This window comes from Pleurodeles waltl, chromosome 10 (genome assembly GCF_031143425.1).
Source record: "Pleurodeles waltl isolate 20211129_DDA chromosome 10, aPleWal1.hap1.20221129, whole genome shotgun sequence".
NCBI lineage: Eukaryota > Metazoa > Chordata > Amphibia > Caudata > Salamandridae > Pleurodeles > Pleurodeles waltl.
The window spans coordinates 933,815,800-933,842,867 of NC_090449.1; the positions used below are offsets into that span (position 1 = coordinate 933,815,800).

Below are 27,068 nucleotides of genomic sequence, written 5' to 3' on the forward strand. Positions count from 1 at the left end.
CCCCCCAACCGTCTATAGCCCCCGCAAGCCGCAACTGCTGGTATATGTCGGAAGATATCCACTTATCTAACAATACAGATCGGGTGAATACATTATAATATACACCAATCAAACAAGTTTATCAATTAGTTAATGTAACTTATGGTTTCAGATACAATTAATTAGCGCATTCAGTCTGTGTGTGCAAGTGAGGTACACTACTTACAAAGAGACCATTTCTCTGATAACAGTAGATTTGACTTATGCCACTAGAAATAATCATAAAAAATGTTCAGTTGACAAATATATCTTTACTTGCCAAAATTTTAATTGACAAGTACTAAAATGTATTTCGAACAAACACTACCATTTCTATATTAATTATTAGTAGAATATGGGGATAATGTTGCATGATCAAGGAAGTGAATTACTTGGCTGATGTAAATAATTTAACATATGCACTGGAAAATCATTTGTAGCGAGTGACAATCCATGCAGCTCACTTAAATTGGATATGAATTGCATTTTTAAATATGATTAAAAAGGTCTAACCTAGGTATTTGGACAAAATATAGAGACCGAAATATGTGGACAAAATATTGTCGTGAAGGTAAGTTTGTATGACAAAGCAAAGTCATACAAAATTTAACGCCACATTTCTGTACCTTGACAATATATATGTAATCAAGGAATGTAGATGTGGAGATAAGAATAGTAAATATATATTTACCTATTTGCACTTACCTTGTCGATATTTTGATCCTATATATTTTTGACATGGTATTCTGTCCTTGCAACTTTTTTGTCCTTGATATTCTATCAGTGATCCCTAACTTAAGATGGATAAGGACTTACTGGGGAATGCCTGACAGCTTTTTCACAATCTATGTATTCTTCATAGTGTGGTGGGTCCCTGATTCAAAAACCTCTATATGATGACAGCACAAACTGGGTAAAAAAAAGGATCACGTCTACTGGGATATATATTGTAGTTTATGCCCTAAACATCCTTCAAGCCCCTTCAAAGTTACTTCCATGCTCATTAACGGCTTTGGGGCTCACTTTCCTTATGTGTCAAAGTCGAAGGCTGTCTATTAAAGTAATTCACCAGCTTGACGTTATCTAAATTGTGGCTTGCCGTGTTGCTGGTTAGAGTGAAGAAGAAAAGAATCTCATAGTGGGTGTAGGCCATTTTGGAGGCAGAAGCTGAATGACTCGCCACTGGTTCATGCACTTTTTGTCTATGCCAGCCTTTATCAAAGACCCTGTATAACCACCATAAAAGGCGATGACTGAAACCTTGTTGGCATGTGGAAACAGGCCCTTCTAAGATAGTCACAGTCTCATGTAGGTAGGTAGAATCAGCCGGGAGGAGAGACGTCAGCTTCTACCCAGAGACGTAAGGAACACTCTTGGTCAAAATAATACACAACCCTTTCTCTTTAGCCTGAGAGACAACCAGGTCCACAGTAGGTCAGAGGGGAGCTACTCATCTTATACCAGACACCCCTGCAAGACAACTACAGTCAGAGATGTAGGGAGCTACACCATGAGTTAAATAAAAGTGGTTGCCTCCCTGATGCAATGTCCCTGAGGCAACACACAAAGCCAGAGCAGTAATTAGGATCTACAGAATAACCTGGATGGAGTGACTTAATTTAGCAGCAGAGGTGGTGCCCTACTTGAAGGAGGGAGTTAACACACGCCAGGAGGTTCAGGGGTATGAGGTAGCTCCAGTGATGCACAGGGTCCCTGAGGTGGATTGGGGAACTGGCATGGGGAGTCATATTCCTACTGGTGGGAGGGACACTCTACTGACTCTAAGTGAGAGTGACAGGGAGAGGGGTTCCCCCCAGGTAGAAGTCCTGGTTATGGAGTGTGAAAACATCCCAGAAGAGTGTGGGTTGAGTGTCAGGGTCAGTCAGGTACTGTCTCACCAGTCTCAGGAGGGTGATGTGGGATGCTTTGTCAAAGCAGAGTCACTGGATGGTTGGGTGAAGGGTACTTTGGTTAATTCATGTGAGGGGCTGAGTGATGTAATTGCTGGAGAGCATATGTCTAGTCCTTATTTTCCAGAGCTATGCCAACACCAGGTGGAGTGTGAGTTCTCTGACCCCAGGGAGCTTACAATGGAGGCAGACTTCTGGGTGAGTACCAGAGAGTCTGAAGAGGCATTTGGGGGTGCTCCTGAGAGGAGTGGTCTAGGTAGTTCCCAACCAGGTGAGGTAGGGAAGGATTGTAGTGTCCCAGGTAGGTCCCAGTGTAGTGGGATGGGTGAGGGACCCCATGTCCCGTCTCAGAGGAGAGGGAATGGGGATGGGTTGAGGCCCAAGGTGCCCGAGATCCGGTCCCAGGTCCTGGAGGGTTCCCTGCGGGAACACCAGGAGGGGAGCCTAGCCTGTACCATAGGGCCATCTGTTGAGGGAGACCCCACAGTGTCAGGAGAACTTGGGGGGGCGGCTGTAGCCAGCGTCCCACCAGTTCTGGTGTCTGGCAGTACCATTCCTAGTGAGGGGGTGCAGAAGTCCAGACAGAGGGTTGAGAGGGGGTTGCGGACCCCAGTGGAGAACCTGGAGGGTCAGGGGTCAGCTCTGAGAGCAGAGCCCCCCATGAATGACCTTGGTGAGACCATTTCTGGGCTGGGGGGAATCCAGACTCTGTCACATGGGCAGAGGTCAGGAGACCTGCACCAGCCAGACTCTTGTGTGGCCCTTCGGGACAGTGTGTCCCTTGAGGGGGGTAAGTGTGCCCCCCTGGAAGTCCTGGTGTGCCAGGCAATGGTTCAACCGCAGGGTGATGACTCTGGGTTGAATGATCAGGTTCAGGGGGTAAACTCTGACCTGATGGGGGGTAAGTGTGCTCCCAAGGAAGTCCTGGTGTGCCAGGCAGTGGTTCAACCGCAGGGTGGTGACCCTGGGTTGGATGACCAGGTTCAGAGGGTAAACTCTGATCTGGTAGGGGGTAGGTATGCCCCCCAAGAAGTCCTGGATTGCCAGGCAGTGATCCAGTCTGTGGGTACAGGCCCTGGATTGGGAGGCCAGGTTAAGGGTGTCCCCCCTGACCTGGAGGAAGGGGCTACTGCTAACAGTGCCCCTACCATGTTGTCTTCTGGGGGGGCCGCTCCTAGTTGGGTGGTTCAGGACCCCAGAAGAGAGGGCAGGGGGAGGGAAGCCTCACCCCTGGCCCTGGTCCAACCTGAAGGTACAGACCCCAGGTTGGAGGATCAGTTGCAGGTTAACATCCCTGCACTGATGGAAGAATTGTGCAGGACTGCTTCTACAAGCACCCTGACAGTTTTTGACTCTGGGGGTGCCGCTTCTGCGGGGAGGGTACAGAGCCCCAGAGGGGAGGACCAGGGTCAGGTTAACATCCCTGACCTGGTGGAAGAGAGAGTGGTCAAAGGGTGCCAGGCACCTGGGGCTACCACCCCCCACTCTCCACAGTCACAGTGGTTAGAGAGGCCTGAGGTCGGGCTCTCATCCCTGACAGTTGTCTGGGGCCACTGTGGCTTGCTGTCCTGGTGGACAGAGTTGCCCCTGGGGGGGGGAGGACGAGAGTCACACCCCGGGGGTGGAGTGGGCAACACCACTGTGTTGGCCCTGGTGGTACTATCTGCCCATTGCAATTCATCTGTGAGCAAAGTAAAGTTAGGTGCTGCACAGATGGTGTCTGTAGATGTGGAGAAGGGTTCCCCATGGGTTAGCTTAGTGGGCCCTGAGAGTATGGACAGAGGGATCCAACTGGAGTCAGGAAGGCGTAGAACTGGAACATGCCCCTGCTGTTGTGGGCCTGGGTCCTTGTTCTATCGCCCCAATCAGGGAAGTACATCAAGGTATTGATTGTTCTCCCCTGGCTTTAGGCTGGTAGGGGGTCGTGTTGGACTTTTGCTTATGCAGGGTCATCCCCAGTCTTTTTGCCTCCTGCCTCCTATTTTTTTCTGACCTGTCGCTGTTGGCTTTTGAACTCTGAGCACTTTCCCACTGCTAACCAGTGCTAAAGTGCATATGCTCTCTGTGTGAAATTGTATGTAAGTGGTTTATCCATGATTGGCATATTTGATTTACTAGTAAGTCCCTAGTAAGGTGCACTAGAGGTGCCAGGGCCTGTAAATCAAATGCTACTAGTGGGCCTGCAGCACTGGTTGTGCCACCCACATAAGTAGCTCTGTAATCATGTCTCAGACCTGCCACTGCAGTGTCTGTATGTGTATTCTTACACTGTAAATTCGACTTGGCAAGTGTACCCACTTGCCAGGCCTAAACCTTCCCTTTTCTTACATGTAAGGCACCCCTAAGGTAGGCCCTAGGTAGCCCCAAGGGCAGGGTGCAGTGTATGGAAAAGGTAGGACATATAGTAATGTGGTTTATATGTCCTGACAGTGAAATACTGCCAATTTCGTTTTCACTGTTGCAAGGTCTGTCTCTCTCTCATAGGATAATATGGGGGCTACCTTTAAATATGATTAAAGTGTAGATTCCCCTAGAGAGTAGATGGACAGGTGGAGTTTGGGATCCCTGAACTCACAATTTAAAAATACATCTTTTAGTAAAGTTGATTTTAAGATTGTGCGTTTGGAAATGCCACTTTTAGAAAGTGAGCATTTTCTTGCTTAAACCATTCTGTGACTCTGCCTTGTTTGTGGATTCCCTGTCTGGGTCAGTTTGACAGTTGGGTTGTTTTTCACCGCACACCAGACAGTGACACAAAGGGAGCTGGGGTGTGATCTGCATTTCCTGATTAGCCATCTCTGCTAGGAGGGAGGGGTGGAGTGGTCACTCTCATCTGAAAGGACTGTGCCTGCCTCTGACAATGCTGTCTCCAGCCCCCTGGTGTGTGTCTGAGGCCTTGCCTGGGCAAGGCAGGATTTCACAAGAAGGTGTGAGTCCCCTTTGAAGAAAGGTGACTTCAAAGACTAAAATGGGTATAAGAAGGGCACCCAAACTTACAAACTTTAGAAACACTTCTGGAATCAAGAGGAACCTCTGCCTGGAGAAGAGCTGATCGCTGAGGAACTAGTGCTGCCCTGCCTGTGACTGTGCTTTGTGGAGCTTTCCTGCAGTGCTGCTTCTGCCTGAGTAAGAGGGCAAAGACTGGACTTTGTGTGCCTTCCATCTTGAAGAAGAAATCTCCAAGGGCTTGATGTAGAGCTTGCCTCCTGTTGTTGAAGTCTCAGGGATAGCAAAGACTTCTTCCTGCCAGCACCTGGAGTCTCTGGAGAGACCCCTACTCTGCTCTGTGGTGCCCTTCCAGTTCCTGGGACCCTGAAAGGAGAGGCTGGCAGCCTAAGGACAAAAATACACGCACCGAGCGCCGTGCGGAGAAAAGATCGACGCGAATCCGATCGCGGCTGAGAAAACGACGCGACGCCGGCTCCGCAGCTGAGAAACGACGCCGCAGGAAACGCGACCGGAGAATCGACGCCCGGAGCAGGAGAAACGACGCGCAGCATCGCTGACGAAGGCTGAGAGATCGCAACCAGCGCCGCGGGACTTTCGGACCGTCGCGTGGCAGGCCTTTTCGACGCGCCTCGCCGTGCCGAGCTGTTTTCGACGCATATACCCGTGCAGGGTTATTTTCGACGCACACCGCCCGTGCAGGGTTATTTTTGCCGCAAACCAGGTACATTTTCACGCTAGCAGCGCTAGTGTGGTGTTACAACTACCTAAAGACTCTTTTTATTTTAAACCTTTAAAAAATCATAACTTGACTTGTGTATGTTGGATTTTTGTCGTTTTGGTCTTGTTTTGTCTAGATAAATATTTCCTATTTTTCTAAACTGGTGTTGTGTCATTTTGTAGTGTTTTCATTAAGTTACTGTGTGTGTTGGTACAAATACTTTACGCCCAGCACTCTGAGGTTAAGCCTACTGCTCTGCCAAGCTACCAAGGGGGTAAGCAGGGGTTAGCTGAGGGTGATTCTCTTTTATCCTAACTAGAGTGAGGGTCCTTGCTTGAACAGGGGGTAACCAGACTGTCAACCAAAGACCCCATTTCTAACAGAGCCCAATTAAGGGTTGGATTAGATAAGAAGAGGGATTATTGGCAATTCTAAATCCTATGGTGTGTTCGGTGGAGATGAGATCACTCTTCTGAGTAGTGTGAAATTGAAGGTGAGGTGTGCATATCCCAATTTAGAAGGTAAGATGCCAGTCCCAGAGACAGGTGGATGAAGGAGGGCTACCGGCGAATAACCCATAGTCATGATCAAGCTTCAGTAGCAGGACCCACATGAAGGTGATGAGGAGAGAAAGAAAATCCACCTACAAGCTCTACCTAAGCTGGACTAACCAGTGCCTTTTGCAATTGGATCTATGTGTATGATGAAGTGTAATATGATATGCGAATGTTCCCATGGGCAAGACTTCCATAGTTCCAATCTTGCAAAGGCAGTGGCATAGCTAGGTTTCCATAAGCCCTATTGCAAGCAACGTAACTGGGCACCCTCACTAAAGTGACATCTCAGTCTGTCAGATGCCCCCGCCACTCCTCAACTTCCATTGACAGAGTCTGCATCTGTCATATCAAAGCTCACTACTATTCTCATACACACACCATTGTATTTCCCCTGCCTGCGCTGCATTTCTGCAAGTTAAGCATTTGCAAAGCTAGTAGGTTTGACCCTTGTAAAGTGTATGCACTCAAAGACATAACATGAAGAGATCCCACTTTCACATTGCTACATTCCCGTAGACATGTGCATCACAATGCTTTACTCTGCACTCATACACAACTTTGAACCTGTACACCACTTATCCTGCACCCACACAAATGTTAATCCTGCATTCACACAGGCACACCCCTCACAATGCACTCACACAATATGGTGGTTGTTCTGCATCCACACAAGTACACAACTCGCTAGGAAGATGCAGAGTTTGAACAGATAATGGCACAGGAGGCACAGGTTGAGTATCTCCTGCATCAGGCCACTACCGCACTTCAAAGCTGTTAAGGTAAGCTACACAGAAACCTTAATGCTCACTGAGGTTATAAAATCTCCCACTAACCACACCTGGACCAGCACAGCAATCTATGAAAGTCTGATCTTTGTGTACTTTTGTGAGAAATAGTCTTGGCATAAAAAATAGTCCCACTTGCCTTCTAAAAAGCAAAGTGATGGTTTTCTTTGTAGTACAAATTTATGCTAAAATAAAGAAAAACAAAAGTTGTCAAGTAAATGTGGAGGGCATATGCTTCAATAAAAAACGAAGGGCCTAGTTTAGAACTCAGCTGATGGGTTACTCTATCACAATGGTGACGGTCATCCCGCCCGCCGAAATCTAAATCCCAATATTTGCAATGGGATTTAGATTTTGGTGGACGGGATATCCGTCACCGTTGTGACAGAGTCACTGTCCGCCGAGTTCAAAATCAGGCCCTACATCAGTAGAGTTTCACACTATCTCCAATCTTTGAAAATATGTATGTAGAATACTGTTTCAAGATAGCAGCATGGTTTTAAATCTTGCAGCAGTGATGCATCCTTCTCTGCATAAGAAATTTTGGATCCAGTAGCAATGGCAGCTCAGGTGCTGGTACTCTTGTTACTCAATTAGCACTAGACAGGCAGTGAGTTATTATTGTTTATTTCGAGGGTACTTCCCCTTAAAAACATGCAAACAAATACAAAATATAAATAACAAAAATACATTATGCAATAAGTAAAAATCAAAAAATGCCATTATTTAGTCATATAATAGACACCAAATAAGAAGGCACGTCTGCCAACATTCAAACCCTTAGCTTGTTTTTAATCTAAATGCACTTCCAGAATTAAGTACAGTGCCATTCCCAATCGATTCCTAATGAGCCACACACACAGTGTAGACACCTACTCAAGGAAAACACGCTGGGCAGAGAAGTGGCAGATTGAAGAATTCTTAAAGTAGACAAATGCTTCTGTAAGCCCACACGAAAACAAATAGGGCAAATCTACTTCCTTACAGCACAATAGGCTTAACAGAAAAATGATAAATGTTCAATATTTTCTATTTCCTGATGATTACATAATGGACAATAGATACTGGCAATTTGGGCACTGGACCACCTAAAAGTATAACTTTTAATACAAGGAGTACCAAACTAGAATTTCAAGTTGAGAGTCTTCTCTAGTGGAGGATGAATTTCATCTAGAAATACCTCTATGAAGGGTAAAGATTTAAATTGCAAATATTTGGCTGTAAGACTTCCCCCCTGGCCACCCACTAGTACCTGGCCAACTAAGTAGTCCTACTAGAATTTGTTTAGGGTGTGTTTGGAAGCAGATAATAAACAGGTGGGGTCTTCACACTAGTTTTCTAACGTAAGCATACTTAGCCAAGATTTTACATGCTGAAGCCAACGTAGGGTATTGGAAGTATTTAGTTTTAAAATCTTGATAAGTCTAGCCTTCTAGGGGGCTAGTTCAGCATTTGACAAGAATCATACCCAAAATAAGAGGGTACTCAGAGCACACAAGTGTTCAATTCTTTGTTACCCAATATAAAAAAACAAGGGAGTCAAAGAAGTGCTTCAAGGCAAATTAAAAAGGAATCTAATAAAAGCATTTTGCTCCATGGTCAATATTGGCGTAATGGAAATAGCCCCAAATCTCAGGCCCATAAAGCCTAGCAGATTGTGCTTTAGCTTTGTATACATCCAGAGCAGGAGAGACAGGTCTAGATGTTGTGCATTGATGCTTTGAGAGAACGGCGTCCCTGTGCTCTAAATTTGATTTGCCTTTTTCTATTTGTGGAGCCCAATATAATCTGTTATCTACATTGTGGTCCGGGTAATCAAATCTTTCCTACTTCTCCTGACATGTTGCCCCTTTGTAGATGTTACCCCTGAAAGGCCATTGGTGATTCATAGTCATAAACTTCTTTTTTGAGCTGTTACTTTCTGTACCCACAATGTCACAAAAAGATTCAAATTAATTGGAAGGTTTTGGAACCCAGTAGGAGTTCTCAATAAAAGAAGGGTGTTGTCTCCAAAGAATAAAGCAGGAATAGAGTAATTATTTAATCTAGGCGGATTGTGAATGCAATTCAGAAGGCTGGCAAAGACATAATTGATGTAGAGGGAGAAAAGACTGGGGACCAATACGTGCCCCTGTCTAACCTCTCTTCATAGGGTGATGCTTTCTGTAAGTTCCCTGTTTGCACCATTGCTCCTGGGCATAATTTTTCTCATTTAGTCTAACTATAATGGAGAATAATGAAGTGGGTACACCTATGGACATTGAGAATTCCCATAATAAACCTCTAGCAACAAGGTTGAATGCTGATCATAAATCATCAAACAAAATACTCAAATCATCTTTCAAAATGGTGATGTTTTTGCAAGAGAAAAACAAAAAAGTTGGTCAGTATAGCACTATTCTGCAATTGCAGGTGAGCTGCTGTGAGAAAGGGCATCTTTTGACATGGTAGCCCCTGCTTTTTGCCTGGAAAATGCCGTGGCTTCAAACTGTAAGTGCCCTTGGCCCCTGCTAAACAGGGCCAGATCTCTTTTCCCAAAACTGTACTATTTTTGGCACTTCAGCTACCCTTGTAAGTCCCTAGTAAATGGTATCCCTGATGCGTAGGGCACTGGTACTGGAGAGGGCCCTCCAGAGCTGCAGCACCAATTGTGCCAATCTGAGAGGCCCCACACCAGTTTGATGCAGACTGCCATTGCAAGTGCATGAAAAGATGTTTTCAAAAGTTGCAAACTCGACATGGCACTCATCAAGAGTGCCATGTGCACTAACACTGCATGCACTATAGGTAATTCAGCCCTCTGGCAGGCCTCACAGCTCTAAGACTGAGTGCATTATAATGCATGTGAGGGCATATGTGTGCATGAACAAATATGCCCTTACTGTGTCCTTGAAAAACCTTAAGTCATAGTAAGTTCTAGGGAAGCCATAGCAAGCACATATGCTGAATACTGGTCATTACATGTTCCCCAGCTACATGATGAACTCTTTGAGTACTGGGTTGTTTGGTATCAAACAGCTCAGAAAAATACATCCACCCTGATGCCTATGTTGGATTTATTGTAAAATGTACCCAGAGGGAACCATAGAGGTTCCCCTGCAAAACCTAACAGCCCTGGCATGGTTGCGGACTGGTCTGTACTGCTGGGGAGAGCCTCTGCTCTCAGGAGCCAGAACACACATTACACCTCCTCCCCCAGGCAGGCATTCTGCACCAGGGGTAAGCTTGAAAGCCTTTACTGCCTCTGAAATCTGACCCTTGCTTCTGCTGCTAACAGCAGATGGCCACCCAACGGTTTTCCCCCACTTTGTGTGGGAAAACCGGCAGGAAAACTTAGCCAGAGTAGGAGGAGTGGCCCCCCTCAGCCTGCACCACCCCTCAGGTGTGACAGGCAAGGTGATCACTCCATTTCATTTACCTCCATCTTGGATGGCAGGAAAATAGCCAAGCAGGGTTAGGGATGTGACCCTTTCCCACAAGAAGTAGTTACATATTGTAGCTAGCCACTCTAAGGTAGGTGGCCCATTGGCCATTACCAGATACTCCCCCTAATGCCCACTAAATGCAGTATTTATTGGGCATCCCTAGACCTCAGATCAGATTCGATGGACACATGAAGACCAGGAACAAAGAAGACCCGAGGCACGAGAACAGAAGTACTGCTGCAAGAAGAAAAAGGCTTCAACCCCTGCCTGCTGCTCGTAGGACTCGATAATTGCCGCTGATGTGTCGCCTGGAAACCTGAAGGACTCTAAAAACCCCCAGAGAACCTACAGCCTTCCGCAAATTGCCAAGAACCTCCCTCAGAGTGAGGGTATCACTCTCCTGCAGCTTGCAAGCAAGGGACCAGTGAAGTCTAATTCACGGACTGGCTGCTGACCAATTAACCAGACCCAGCAGCCCAACCAAAATCCACCCTACAGACCCAATGGACAAAACTTTCCAGTGTGCTAAGTTTGGTGGCACTGTGACTGTCAGAGCCTGAGACGTCTCATTGCTTGAGGTAGTGAGCCCCCAACATCAGACACACAAAAGCAAAGTCCACTCTGGACTCTCTGAGGACTAGAAGAAGCACCAGTCGAGGGACTTCAGGACACCCAAGAACCACTCCCCAGAGTGGCCCTGCTGACCTGCAATCTATCCTCCAAATGACCTGCACCTGGCTCCAGGGACTCCCTGATGCACAACTCTTGGCTGAACTATGTGCTCTGGCCCCTGGCCCCTGCAATGCCAAACCCACTGTGCTCTAGGGGTCCCTAACCCCTTGCGACCTCTACAGTTCAAGGGGACCCATCGACTTACCTTTAAGTCCACCTGTGTTTCCAAGTGGTCCCCTTTTCCATTGTGCACCAGCTCCAAGACTTTCAGCCGCTGCTCACTCTTGAACTGGTAACTGTCTGAACTTCTCCGGCTGGCACACAGGGCATCTTGATGACCTCGACCTAAAAATATTAGGTGACACTTGTGAGAGCATTGCCTGATTTTAACTGAATTTTTAAACATTTTCCCATTCATTTCTATATTGTGTAATTACGCACAAAAAGCATGTATTTTCTAAACTTTGAAAGATCATTAAAAAAAAGTACATCCCGTATATTGATGATCGTGCTGTTTGAAAATTTGATACAAATCTGAAGTAGTTCTGTAAATTGGTCTTGATTTATTCTTCCAAGTTTGTCCACATTTATTGATGCTGTGAGTACAACAAATTCTTAGTACATCTCCAAGATAAGCCTGACTGCTTACCTCTGGATACCAAATTGTGGTTGCTTGGACTCTCTGCACAGTGTATGTCATTTTTGTATACTATATAGAGAGCCAGCCTCCTACAGCTGCTGAGGGATAGACTAAATTAAATATCTCTGTAGGTCTGGTACCTATGGATTTAGAGTAACACAGAGTAAGTAGGCAAAATACTGTTACTCAGACTGCCTGACATCCTAAAAGCCAGTGGTTGTCTATTAGGAAGAGCCAACCATTGGCAACAACATGAAGAGTGCTATACCACTGCCTGATTGTATGAATGCTGTTCTGATATGCTTTGTTGGCCCTCTGCCCAATAAATAACTGAAGTGGGTTTACCGAAAGTCCATTTTCAGTAAGCAAGATTATGAAGCTGGTGAGACAGCTAAAACATTCTTTTAATCAGAATGCAACCACCCAGATATAGAGCACAGAAAGCAGGAGCAGAGGGTCTCCTTAGCTCATATGCATAAGACTTACAGCACTGGTCAAGAGCATCAACATCTTCCCTGAAAGACATGGAAAAAGTGTGGTACTGCTGGACCAGTGCAAGTTTCCTTCAAAGACATGGAACGTGTGGCAGTGCAGTTCCAGTGCAAGCTTCCTTCAAAGACATGGAACAAGTCTGGTACTCAGGGCTAGTTCAAGCTTGCTTTAAAGAACAGGAACAAGTGAGGTAATGCAGAGCAAGCCAGTACAAGCTTTCTTCAAAGTCACAGAACAAATGTGGTATGGCGGCCCACTGCAAGATTCTCTTGAAGAAATGGAACAGGTGTGGCACTAGCAAGCACCATTTTATGCCTCCTTTAGATACAACACACAAGCAGCATTTCACATTTCGTACAAGTGTACAGAACAGCACTGGCGTGTATGAGTGAGAGCTTGGCTCACACGCATAGCAAGATCTACACACACTAAATAGGTTTATTTACTTTACTTACTTTACAGTGCTACTCATACCATTTGGAGCATCAGAGTACTTTACATCACATACACATTACACAAAGACAATGAATCGTACGTGTGTAAACCAGTCTATAGGAAATGTTTCATAAAACAATGAGGACTACAAGGTGAAAGAATCACATGCTCTAAACCCATACCATGCAATTTCCATGCAGCTCTTTGGTGACAGTTAATCGCTCACTGTGCTATATTAGGATTGTAATTTATGAACTGCAAGTAATAAAAGGGCGTCTTTGACAGAAGTAGTAACTCACTAGGCTATCCACATAAAATACAGTTCTGTGATCTGCATGGTACATATTCTTTGCATCTGGCATAGTAACCCAGTCAAAACTGCAATTAGGCAAAACATGATCTCTCTCCAGCAGAAACATCAATTACCAGAGTTATCTTGGCATTTAAAATTTTTACCTCAAAACTACTGGGCACACAAAGAACAACAGCAGATGCTTTTAAAACCGTAAGTTATTACTAAACACAGCACCCTCCCCTGAGCTCAGCGCCAGGTACAGCTGCACTAGTCACACCGCTCTAAAGCTGAACCTGCTCTTAAACATCTGATGGGCACAGTTTTAGATTGTCTCAATGTGTCTGGTAGGCAGTCATGCTTATATTTAGCAAATTATAGGTTTTTATGGGGCAACTTTGCAAACCTAGGTACTTTACACTGCCATTACTTTCCAATGGTGAAAGAATTTGATAGATCTAGTTCCATGTTTCTTTTAGGTAAATATCTGCTATTGAACCTTGAATATATGTTGTATTAAATTTAGGTATATTAAACCTTGCCTGTGCATGTGGCCAAGCAACAGAACAGGCTGCGTTCAGAACTATGTTGCTGGTGCTGCCTCCTGTCCAGACTACCAGCAAAGGGCTGGCAGTTGCACTGCAGTTTGTACTTTCTATTTGGCTGTCATGAGTGCTGAAGCTCCAGGCTCCAACCTGGCCTGTCTTGCGTCGTGTCCAGTTGAAGAGGCCAGTGTGAGTGCGTAGTATTGAGTAAGGCTGAGTGATATATCTTGTTGACACTCGAGCCATCTAGTTAGGGACCAGAGAGGGACAGAGGTGTCACATCAAAGTTATCAAGTAAGTAAACTGCTGGCATATATAAAATATTCACTTAAAAACCAAAGGTTACAGGGACGTTATAGTTAGGCTCACATTTCAAACATATAAAGCCATGGATATTCACCCATTATACTTAAAGTTATCTGAAATAATTATAACTCGTGCCCTAAGGTAGCTGTGACCCCAGCCATGCACAGTTTTTTCATCAAAAATGTTACTGCAAGTATTACATTGATATTATCAATAATGTTATCAAAGATGTCATGAGTGCTGTAATTTGTGGGGTAGTTAGTATTGCATGGCGAGGGTGCAAGTTAAAGTTACCTTACAGCACGAGGTATAGTCACTTGTGGCGGTCCCTGGGGCTGCGGGGGGCGGGCAACACCCCCGCATTCAAAATGTGAATGCCCCCTGGACCTAGCCCACCCGAGGGCTGCAGTTGAACAAACGTGACTCCTGTTTCCTTCCCGTATAGCCATGGACAAGGCAGACATAGCCACCTCACTAAAGTTTGATTCTTCTCCTTTCACTCTCTGAACAAGAACCATACCATCAATCAGCATGGGGTGAATTTCCAGGTTTTTCCTCAGCAGGAGTAAAGTTGTTCTGCAAGTATGTTGCTAAAACAGCTTTGCAACAGACCTTCTGGAGTTGCTAAAGCCCATGGTAAAGGTCCTAAGGGATGAAAGAGTGCATCCACTACTTGAAGGTTCAGATTCTGTGCAGTCACAATGAGTCGACCAAATAGTGCTTTGTCTGCTTTCATGATGATTGACCTGCTATCGCTGTTCACTGCCTTCTTCTTGGACATGTTAGTGAAGGTTTTTAGTTTGTTCATTTCCATTGGGTCACGAAACTACTTAATAGGTGAATTATTCTCAAGTTGCTCAAGTTTGAAGACCGTATAGCACTTTCACCTATATCATGTGCCTTCATTATGTCGAATGCTATGTCTGAAATGCCTTTTTTTGCCGTGGAGAGACTAATGAGATTATGTGGCCCAAAAAATTGGTTTACCCTGCTTTGAACCAGATTAACAGCTTCAGTAACAATATCTTCATCTTTTTCACTCCGTGACTTATGTAGGTCTGCGTGAGTAAGATCTGATCTGTTGTTCTGAACCATTTCCCTTATCTGACCCAAAAAAGTGCTTCTGTGTTCAGCTGTCATCTAATATCTTTTCACAGCACCCACCGTGAGGATGAACCTTGTTGTACGACCTGGGGTCTGTGTGTCTTTGTTGACTGTTACCTCTATCGCCTGATCGACTGGAATTCATCCAAATGGATTAGCATTTGACAGTTGAACTGAAAAGCATCTGTTGATAAAGTAGTGGTGTATCTCTAGATGTTTCACTGCAAGAAATGTCATTTCGGCATAGTATACAGGAAGATATCTAGCATAGTTCATCCTGTCATATGCAGAGGACCATGGGATCATAGAGCGTATGGCGGTAAGATGTAAATACCAATAAATACCAATCTCCTTCTCGGTTACGACACAGCAGAGCCAGCAAGACATTTTCAACAATATCCACATACGACTTCCAAAATGCAGAGAGATCTCCATTGCCATGATGAAGATGTTGCAGGAATACATCCCAAAGCTGTTTTACTTTGGAAAAGGCAGCCTTCTGCAAGAGGTCATCTAATCTCTGCTGGTATAGGTCTCATGCAAAGTCATGAACATCCTCAATGAAGGAGTAGACTACCTGAATGTTCTCCTCGTAATTCTTCTCCACCCAGGGGATAAATTCAAACCAAGCCAGTCTCAACATAACTTCATACATGCACTTCTGTACGCAAACTGCCCGATTGTACCTACGACCTTCTGTTACTGATGATATTGATCCTTCTGCTATCATGTCTACTTCAATGCAAATGTCACGAAGGTCAGCGTCTTGAAAGCGTTTCCCAAGAAGGGACATGACATTGCAAATGGTGTGAAAGGTGCCCGGTCAAAGAATGACTCTGTGGTACATTACTTTATCCTTCCAATTGATCTCAGTTTTCTTTTGGGTAGAGTGCTTGATCCATGACCACTACAGTTTTCGCCTAACACTGTGATTCCTTAGCATCTCTGACTGTTTCAAAATGTCAGAAACAGTTGTCAACTCAGTTGCAGAGGCATTAATGGTGGGCAAGTAGCCAATGGAAACCTGTGATACACTAACAAGTTCTCTAGTACTGATGTTAAATCCTGTCCAAATTGGTATTATCTGTACAAGGCTTGCTTTTTGTCTTGTGACAACCTAGAATATGTTTTTATTTTGTAGAAGCTTCAATTGAGCAACACATTACGGCATGACTTCAGTACTCGTTATCAATGGCTGAGGCCCAACTTGTTCACCAGCAACATACATGAACAATTCTTCAGTATTTGTGGTGGTCAATGTTCTTTGATTTTGTTTCTCAATGCTTGGGAGGAGAGCTTTATAAGGTTGTGGTCCAAACAACTTGGGTTGCACAACTATACAGTTGACTCGATGAGTTGTCCTCTTACCAGTAAGAGTCTCTTCCAGCCTATCAATGTTATCCCATGCTAAGTTAGTGAAGACATGTGGCCGAAGGTCATCTAGAAGAATTTGCTCCTTTAAGGTAGCAGCAAGTTTCTGAAGATACAAGGCGGTGTCATTTTCTTCCAGTTGTGAGTATGAAATCCCATGACCAAGTCTGTTTAGAGTGCAAATGATTTCAACATTTCCTGTCAGCGTTTGTATGGCGTATGGGAGCAACAGTTTCTTGGGAGGCTTCTGCTACCTATTTGAGACTGCATATATAATGTCCTGACTGAATGATTGCATAAGTAAGGCAGCCCTTTTGGACGGCTTTATGTTTTCTGGTTCCTGGATGGAGTCCTAATAGGAACCGCTTAAGGTAACCAGGCACTGTAAACTAATCTTTATCAACATCTGATGAATGATATGGCCATGGTGTTGATGTCAAGTTTGTTTTAAGCATTGTTCTTATGTGCGATGATGTTTGATCAGTGATCTTGTTCATATCTGTTGCTTTGACCTTTAAAACTGAGAATTCTCTTCTCAAACGCTGGTTTTCTCTTACAACGTCCTGTAGCATGACACTACCAGGTTGAGTCAATCATTTTCCTTGGTTGTCTGGGAATATGTGGGGGTTGTCACCAAACTCATGCTCCAATTTTCTTCTAATCTGCTTCTTGGCTGATTTGTCTATTCCCTTTATTCCCAGAGTGTCATGAGGGTCTCAAGCCTTTCAATGAGAGTTGTCACACTTATTACCTCTTTGTTAGGAATTATCACAGTTCTAATGTATTGAAATAGTTCATCATGTGGTTTGTGATCATCAGTTTGAAATACTAGATGCATAATATTCCTCCCTTACTTTAACCCCTGTATAGTACCTATAACAAAATGCACGATAATGGGCTTCTGCAGCTACTATGTCCCTACTACAAACTGCTAAGATATATGAATCACAATTAATGATTGCACACTCTTGAAGCCTTTTGTCAGCGCTAAGCTCTGTGGCCTTGATTAATTTCTCATGCGTTGATGTTCCCTTGTAGCATTTCATCTTTCCAAAAAATATACATTCTTCAGCTTACATGTTTGACTTTAATGATGTTCTTCTGTTTAAGTGTTTACTTGTGCACTCACTCGTTCCAGCATCATCACTGACACTTGCTTCAGCTTAATGGTCTGTAAATCTCTCTTCATGGTACACAGACACCTGCACTTCCTGTGGTAAAATACTTGGGGAACTGAGTTGCGTTCCACATTTCTCACAATATCTAATTTGATTCCTTACTTAAGCTGCTCTAACAAAGTTTGCCATGATGAATAATCCTGCGGCCTTATCAGCGTAACTCCGTGTTGGACATTTGACCATAAATGAATTATACACTGGTGGATCAGAGGGACAGGATGTGCTTGTTTCTGTCTTCTTCATGATGGTGCACGGACATTCACCACCAGCTCCGGAATTATTATTTTATTTTTTAAATGTATACATTTTACTTGGTGTAGTTAATTTAATCATAATTACTATTAAAATTATTATCAATTTATATAATCACATTTACAGTAATTGTAATTTTGAATAATAAAATTCACAATAAAAAAATATCAAAAATGTCCATTTACTTCAGGATATCTTGGGATAACAATTATGAAAAAATGTCCATTTACTTCAGGATATCTTGGGAGTGGAGTGGCAACCCACAAAAAGAAAAGAGTTATGACTTGATATGCTATCACATAGTTTTCATCTGTAGGTGTCCATACCTTGCCAATAAATCATATTAGAACCCATCCCCTGAAGTGGTACCAATAACCCGGTTGGCTCAATGCCTAAGACATCTCTATTCTACCAACTCCAGAGATTCCACTCTTGGTGTGTGGAGCATGGTAGCCCACCCTAAAAGTGTGGATACCTGATGTCTACACTCACCCAGAAAAAACAGTTTGGCAACTGGTTTTCCCCACTCTGTCTCCTCTGCCAGCCTGTCTGCCTTTATAATAGAGCAACCCCGCTCGATTGTTATACCCATTTGTCCTTCAAACGCTGATTCCCTTTAGAAGCTTACCTTTTAGGCTATCCCCAGCGTGGCTTCCTGCCATGAGAAAGTAACACCTTGTCCAATGGCAGGCTCCTATTGTTACCTGTCCTTAGCGCCATTTACACGTCTCCCCAGCTAGGCAGAAGGCTGTCTCATAGCCAGCCTCAGCAGGTGATCACTGGAACACTTGGGCAACAGACTGGCAACTTTCTAGAAGTTGCATGTGCAAATAACTTACATTAATTTCAACATGGGCATTAAGTTAGGCTTAATGTAACAAGTGGTGTGATACCTCGAAGTACCAACACTGGTTGTCTCATTCAGAAGCTATCACAGCTGAGTGGTCAGCATGTAACCCTGTACTTGCCTATGAGGCTACACGTCTCTCTCCCAGTAAAAATGACAGTTGTGGGTTTTTACTGTTAGAACAGGCGAGGCACATGTTCTACTTTCCTAATATGCTCCTACCTGCCTTAGGACTCAATAAGCCTGCTATAGGGGTGGCTTACACATATTAGAAGGGGAACCTGGGCTTTGTCATTGGCTAGAATGACAAAGGCGGGCTAGCAGTTTTAAACTGCTCTTCCAGACTGAAGTGGAAAAATGGGAGTCATGTTTTACCTTGTCCCTCTCAGGGCGGCACAATAAGTGCTGCAGTCCCTAAGGGCACACAACTAGCTTACAAGGCCCTGTGTACCCTTGGTACCATATACTAGGTACTTAAAAGTATGTTAGCGTGTGCCAATTTTGCATGAAACAATCAAAAATACATGTTTAAGGGTCTGGTTAGCAGGCCTCAGCCCTCCTAGAGTAAAAAGACCAGCAGCATTTCCCCAGAATGTTGGGGGTGAACATACAAAAAGGCACTTCCTTACGTGTATATATTCTTGTTAAAAACAGATAAAGTGACTTTACGTTTGCAAACAAACCCAAACAACACTGCAATTTGACAGTAAAGTGTAGGTCAGCAATCCATAACTCTCACAGCAGACATGGAAACCATAAGTGACACACCAAATGCAAGACTCAAGACCTCACCCATGATGTGACAGAGATAATTACTAATGATGTAAGCAATCTTTAGCTGATAATACTTATCCCATTATTATTAACAGTAATAATGTGACTACTATGAATATACCATTAAGTACTGATTTGAGTATGTTTTGTTAATTAATATGCTGTGCTTTTAGGTGTTACTTACTCGTATAAGTTAAACTTGTAAATCAGTCAACCTCAGCTGACACATTTTTGAAACACAAATTTCTCCAAAACTATTGAAGGGATTTACACTAAACCAAACAAAGGGACATCTTTGAGTTAAGTTCTACTGTCAATGCAAAGACTGTCATAGTTTCATTCAGCTGTTTTTTCTTTATAGAGCATAGAATCCTATAGGAATTAAAATGTGAGATGTCATTTTTTAACCCCACTTTATTCCCACTCCCCCTGTGATGCATCTGCAAGAAACTTGGCCTGCCAGACCCAAATCAGAATAGCTTTTCTTGTGGAAGGTTTTGTATAGATTTGCCGAATGTGACAAAATATTAAGACCATTAAAAAAATGACTTTTCAATGGAAACCCTGGTTTGACCATAGCTACACACTGGTAATTATGCAGTAGTGCTGTCAATTATATTCTGTCTTTGTCTGGTGACACTGCAGTGCCTCTATTCTGCTTTTACAAATATCTATTCAGACTGCCACTGCATACTAAATTTCAGCAGAGAGGTGTGTCATGCAGTGCTTAATTTGTGCTTGTTGTTTCCGGCACTTATTTTTGAGGGCCGGAGCTTATTCTTCTGCCTCAATTATTTTCTGCTAGCACAAGACACATATGGGAAAGACATAGGAAGAGGAAAATGAAAAAGCGTCACATTGGGAGAAAGCAGAAAGTTGCTAGGGTGAGCTGAAGGGGCAGGGAGTGGCTTTAAATGGTTTGAATAGGCCTGAGATGTTTTCAGGATTATGCTGCCTTAGTATTCCATGTTCCCACATTTAATTGCAGCAGCTGCGTGTTTAACAGGTGGGCTTTGGGCACCGGCACATTTTTATTTACTAATTAAGCGCTGGTGCCATGAGATCAAGAGGAGCCAGAGCAGAGCTTCAAAGCTAATAACAACATTGTGGTCCCTCCGAAATACTGGTAGGCTGGCAGGCACATCTGTACAGACATTAGGGCGTCTTGACAACCCTGCTCCATGTCACTTCTCTTTTGCATGGGTTGTCTCCAGGCTGCAGGGCGTGAGCGGGTGGATGCGAGTAGATGGTGGTCCCCTGGTGTGCCTCCTTATTCCATTTCCCCTGGAGGAGAATACTGAGCTCTATGTGTGAGCTGGGCAGTGGGGTGCGCTTCATCACAATGCCATCTCATACCTGTACAATATGTGGCATCCAGGTACACCTTTTGGAATTTTAAAACTGCCTAGCAGCACGCATTTTACTTTGAGGGGACAAAGAACAGGATTGACAGTACTCAGAATATAAAACCACCTGATGGCGAACATGGCAGCTAGTGGCATTGTTCACAGCCAAATGAGCAGGTAAGTATCTCCTTCCACGCACTCAGAAAAAGAAACAAAAATATCAATTTCTAAAGGATTTTGTTACTTTATCTTAATTCATTTTAAATGAGATCCACTCGGTATAGAGTTGTTCGTCGTTTGCATTATTGTAATGTTGCACACCTTGCACTTATTGAACAGGCTCCTTCTCCCGAAGAAGCTGCCGAAGAGAGTGAAAGACTGCTGAAGGAACTCTACATGTTCGATGTACTTCGTGCAGATAGAACTACAGCAGCTCATGGGTAATTGTATTATTAAAAACTGTAAACTGTACATTTCAGATTGCAATAAAATTGTTCTTTCTTAGTCCCTAATAGTCAGACAGAATACCATACAATGTATTGTTACACCAAATGCACACCTAGGTAGACTTCTAGCCATGTTCAACAGTGCAGATTGTGAAAAGAAATTCACACATATAAAGGAACATCCAGTGCCAGGGAGCATGAGTTCCCTTTAAGACAGACCTGTCACCAGGAATATCCACCGACCCATGAAAAGGAATTTATGCGAGGGCCTGTGCATGACATGCAGCTTTCGTGTAGGTGTTATTGGAAGGACAGATCAATCAATCAGTGTATTTGTAGAGCGCACTACCTGCCCGTAAGGGTCTCAAGGCTCAAGGCGCTGATGGGGGGGAGGTGCTGCTACTGCTCGAATAGCCAGGTTTTGAGGCGCTTCCTGAAAGTCAGCAGGTCTTCGGTCTGTCGTAGGGGCAAAGGAAGGGTGTTCCAGGTCTTGGCGGCGAGGTGGGTGAAGGATCTGCCTCCGGTAGTCACTCTACAGATGCGGGGGACGGTGGCGAGAGCGAGGTTGGCTGAGCGGAGTTGGCGGGACGGGGTGTAGAAGGTGAGTTGTCTGTTGAGGTAGGCTGGACCGGTGTTGTGGAGCGCCTTGTGTGCGTGGGTGAGGAGCTTGAAGGTTATCCTTTTGTTGACGGGGAGCCAGTGTAGGTCTCTCAGATGGGGAGTGATGTGGCTGTGGCGGGGGGCATCGAGGATCAGGCGTGCGGAGGCGTTTTGAATGCGTTGCAGTCGTTTAAGGAGTTTGGCCGGGGCTCCTGAGTAGAGGGCGTTTCCGTAGTCAAGTTTGATGCTGACGAGGGCTTGGGTAACTGTTCTTCTTATATCTGTGGGGATCCATCTGTAGATCTTGCGGAGCATGCAGAGGGTGTTGAAGCAGGATGAGGAGACGGCACTGACTTGCTTGGTCATGGAGAGTGCTGAGTCGAGGAAGACGCCCAGGTTGCGTGCGTGCGTGGTCGGTGGGTGTCGGGGCTGCTCCCAGAGAGGTCGGCCACCAGGAGTCGTCCCAGGATGAGGGGTTGGCACCGAGGATGAGGACCCCCATCTTGTCTGAGTTCAGCTTCAGTTTGCTGTTCCTCATCCATTCGGCGACGGCCTTCATTCCTTCATGGAGGTTGGATTTGGTGGTGAGGGGGTCCTTGGTGAGGGAGAGGATCAGTTAGGTGTCTTCGGTGTAGGAGATGATGTTGAGGTTGTGTAGCCGGGTGACATGGGCGAGCGGAGCCATGTAGACGTTGAATAGTGTAGGGCTGAGGGGCGATACTTGGGGGACGCCGCAGATGATCTTGGAGGCTTCAAGTCGGAAAGGGGGGAGGCGGATGCTCTGGGTTCTGCCGGAGAGGAAGGAGGTGGTCCACTCCAGAGCTCTGTCCCGGATCCCTGCGCTGTGGAGGCGTGTGCGTATGATGTGGTGGAAGACGGTGTCGAAGTGGCCGAGAGGTCCAGGAGGATGCGGGCCACGGTTTTGCCATTGTCTAGCAGGGCCCTCATGTCGTCGGTGGCGGCGATGAGGGTACTGTGGTTGCTGCGGAAACCTGACTGGGATGGGCCCAGGATGTTGTTTTCTTCGAGGTAGTGGGTCAGTTGTCTGTTGATGATCTTCTCGATGACCTTGGCCGGGAATGGGAGCAGGGAGATTGGACGGAAATTCTTGAGGTCTATCGGGTCCACTATGGGTTTCTTGATGCTTGTCAGTGAGACATTCTTGACATTGGCAGTGAGACATTCTAGAACCCAGGGAACCACTGCATCCCATTGTTTCTGAAATAAGTGGAGACAGGACTGAACTGGTGGCTCCTCTAGATCAGTCTTATGTCAACTTTATAAACAGCTGAGTTAAATGGTTTGTACCAATGGAAAGCAAAATGCAGGCACAGGCAATGTTACCCAGCCATTGTTTCCAGGACACCAGTTCCCAGGCTGCGCTTTGAACGGTGGGACTTTTCTTAGGCCATAATCCACTTTACGAGGTGCCTATCGCAATCATTCCCTTTTAGTTTGCTCTTTCACAGAAAGTTTCTCCATCCTTGTCCTTTTTTGGATTGGTAACACCACACACATGTATCCCATTCATGAGCTATATTGTTTAGATGATCTGCATTACTGTATTTTACCACTTTTGAAAGTACCCTGTAAGCGAAAGGTTTATAGTGCACTATTCATACTGTGTAGTTGTTTAATTTCACATTTTAAGAATGCCCTTCACAGTGAAAACCTATTAATTGTGAAGGTGTTTTTAGGGGTACCCTTCTCCAGTTTTGATATATTTTGCATACATGGGAAGAATGAACCTCAATCAAAGTCAGGGTACTTTTGGATAATATTCAGGATTAAGATCTCTTATTGGCTGCAAGTGATATTCGCAATCCTTCCATCATGCCAGATGGAGCTTCCCTGAAGTTCGTGTGTTCCTGCTGCAAAGCGAATTCTATCTAAGTTGCAATGATGACTGTTTCTGTTGTTTTGTGACACCTTTTCTACATCTCAGTTCACATCTACTGTAAGTTCACATCTCCTTGTATGTCTTTGTAATCACTAGAAACTGAAGGTGCTATAGTCATAGATATATTCATATGTTTTTATTTTATTAAGGAGTCTAGTTTTATGCCTTCTCAAAATGCCAGAATCTGCTTTTATCTCAGACACGTCTTCTTCTATGCCTTCGAAAACCATTTTGTTTTCAAGCCACTCTCCTGGGCTGCCTGTCATCTGTGGGGTGCAATTCTTCTTTGTATAGCCTATTTTGTGTCCTTAGTTGCCTGGAAATCAATGAGTTTCTCCATTGGACCTAAGCTCTATCTGTTTCTTTGGGATTGCACAATTTATCAATCGACTGGAGGAGATTTGAGCTATTCAAAAGATCTAATGGATATGCAGGGGGATTTTACGTTTGTGGCATCCATCCACATGCATCAGATCACTGAAAGTGGATTGTGTTAGTTCTAATGTACTAGGTGACCTTTGATTTTACTAAAACAATATTTTTATATATATACAGATGGACTTTAAGCCAGCCCACTTCATCCATTTGCTTGCTGTTGTAACATTTTCCTTCCACCCACTACAACATACATCATGCAGCACTTGGTCAGCCCGCTTTAGCCATTGGCTACTTTCACTGTGAATGACATCACTCTGCTCTTCCACAGTGAGCACATCTACACACAATGACGTTCGCTTCCATGCCAGGGGCTACTATGGCAGTGTGTGCTTGTTGAGACCAAAAAATGATTTTTGCTTAAATGCATTTTTTAATATTGGTGAGGACCTTGCAGCTCTCCCAACAATAAAATTTTTCAAAAGTCATAACAAAACAAACATTCGAAAAGCTATACCGATCAGTTGGTTTTGCAAATGCTTCTTTGATAAGCTCTCAAGGAAGAAGAAAGATTTCAGGGAAAGGCCTCTACCATAAAATGAAAAAAATGACTAAAAATATTTCTCAAATGTCCCTTTTATTACAAGTGCAGCAAGGGTGATACAATGCACCAATATTTCACTTTTTCGTAACAAAACACGAAGGAACATAAAACCTTTCACAGAAGCATTCCCATAAAAATAAAAATTGCAACAAACTATACATTTTAAAATGTCTCTTATTTTACAATTCTGCATGTATAAGTGTAAAGGTTCTAAGGTTGAAAAAGTGCACTGCTCGTTATCTTTTTTCACAAGAGGAGTGGGACAAAGACTTAGCTTGGAAACGTATTTTCCTTGTAAAACAGGAACAAATCATATTTTGCGAGGGCAACTTAAAACCTGCCATGAAAGGGGCCACGTCCATGACACCTTTCTTGAACGCTTCAGTATCTCGTTTAGTTTGCCGTGCCTTAAAATTTGGTTTACAGAATGCATTGGCTCTCTAATTCCCTCCCTCTTTCATATATATATATCTTTCAGGTTTTACTTTCAACAAACCTGTGGGCAAATAGTGTTGAAGCATTTAGCACATTAAATATCTGCTGATTTGTAATTTCATTGCAGCCACACAAAAAGGAATTGCCTCTTAGTTGTCATCCAGCTAGCTTGTAGCTTACTGTTCCTAATGAAACACAGGCTGGCTAGCAGTGAGTAGAACCATTTTAAACATGGTATATAGCAGATGAGTTCATTCAGTTTTTTTCCTATGCTTTTTACATGTTGTTTTCTCTATGCATTTCGGGTTCAAACCCTTCGTCAGACGATTACTACATTTGCTTGTGATTTTCTAAAGAAAAACATGCATACCATTTTTTACCATTGATTGTACCTTCTAATTTCGAAGAACAGCCATCATGATGTGAAAAAGTAAATGCTATAAAATAAATCACAATAAGCATAGTGTATGTACTAAGTTGGATGCCCGTCCTGCACAAGTGATATTTCCACAATGTCTGGAACCAAGCACCCCATTGCTGCACTTGACTCTCTTAGGGTACCGAAAAAGAGTAGTTCACCCCCTACTTAAAGGAGATGATATAGGATAGTAATATCCATTCACTCTCATCATGCAATAATAACACTCAATAAGTGATTGTCCAGGCAGGAAAATTATACTTATTTATTATATATACACAGACTACTAAATACTATGCATTAATTTACACATATATACAACAGGCAGATGGCAATACCTCTGACATTCTTGAACCACATTTAAACCTTAGTGGGGGCTGGAGCCACTCAACTTTTTCCTGCCTGATCAGGCAGGGTGGCTTGAGGTGGTGCGCTCACCCTTTTTACCGTCCCCTCTTGGATCTGAGTATGGGGTCCCAAGACCTGCTATTAACACACAGAGGGTCATTCTGACCCCGACCACGGGAGCACCGCCAACAGGCTGGCGGTGCTCCAACGAGCATTCTGACCGCGGCGGTTCAGCCGCGGTCAGAAGCGGAAAGTCAGCGGTCTCCCGCCGACTTTCCGCTGCTCGTGTGAATCCTCCATGGCTGCGGAGCGCGCTCCGCAGCCATGAGGATTCCGACCCCCCCTACCGCCATCCTGTTCATGGCGGGAAAGCCGCCATGAACAGGATGGTGGTAGGGGGGGTCGCGGGGCCCCTGGGGGCCCTGCTGTGCCCATGCCAATGGCATGGGCACGGCAGGGGCCCCCGTAAGAGGGCCCCGCAAAGTATTTCAGTGTCTGCCTTGCAGACACTGAAATACGCGACGGGTGCCACTGCACCCGTCGCACCTTCCCACTCCGCCGGCTCGATTACGAGCCGGCATCCTCGTGGGAAGGTCGTTTTCCCCTGGGCTGGCGGGCGGTTTTTCAGCAACCGCCCGCCAGCCCAGGGGAAAACTTGTAATACCCGCCGCTGTCTTTTGACCGCGGCGCGGTATTTCGGAGGGGGGAATTCTGGCGGGCGGCCTCCGCCGCCCGCCAACATTGGAATGACCCCCACAGTCTTCAAGGAGAAGGGGACCTATGGAAGCATATATTACAAGTAGTAGGGGCTCCTATTGTCACCCATCTCCCCAAGGATCAAATGATTAAAGTTGTGCTGACCCCTTGTCAGTGGCCCACCCCAGGAGTAAATTAGATAGCAGCCGTGGAGCACCACACGCTCTGTCAGCCCATTTTGGCATGTTTGAATGGGCATTCTTCCAAGATGCATAACATGGTCCTCATTGGGTTGATTTTAAAGATCTTGGGCTCGCTTTGCTCCTGGTGGGAAGCTCTAGCCACCTGGAGCATTTTCAAAAGGCCTCCTATCCTCCACAGGGTGCATCTTGCAGGGGGATGGTTATACTGGCTCCCTGCACAAGTCTCCACCTTTGTCTGCCCTCTCAGGCCCCATGTTGTCCTGGCTGTCTTGTAGGTTACCCAGGATGGCAGTGCAGTCCAGGCCTTCCTCCAGCTTACCCTCAGGGGGCATAAGATGGCCAGAACCACTGGCCCTAGAGGGACCCATCTAGTCATGGGTTTCAGCTGCTGGCAAAGTCCTTAGTCCATCAGGGTCATTGTTGCTTT

The 27,068-nt window shown here is 44.8% G+C and overlaps 1 protein-coding gene across 1 annotated transcript in view; it reads left to right on the plus strand.

Moving 5' to 3' along the window:
• ASNS (asparagine synthetase (glutamine-hydrolyzing)) overlaps positions 1 to 27,068 on the plus strand; it is a 161,570-nt gene that overhangs the window by 82,336 nt on the left and 52,166 nt on the right. The window contains exon 9 of the mRNA XM_069211730.1: positions 20,956 to 21,056. Within this exon, the coding sequence (XP_069067831.1) occupies positions 20,956 to 21,056 (101 nt within the window). The remainder of the gene's footprint in view (positions 1 to 20,955; positions 21,057 to 27,068) is intronic.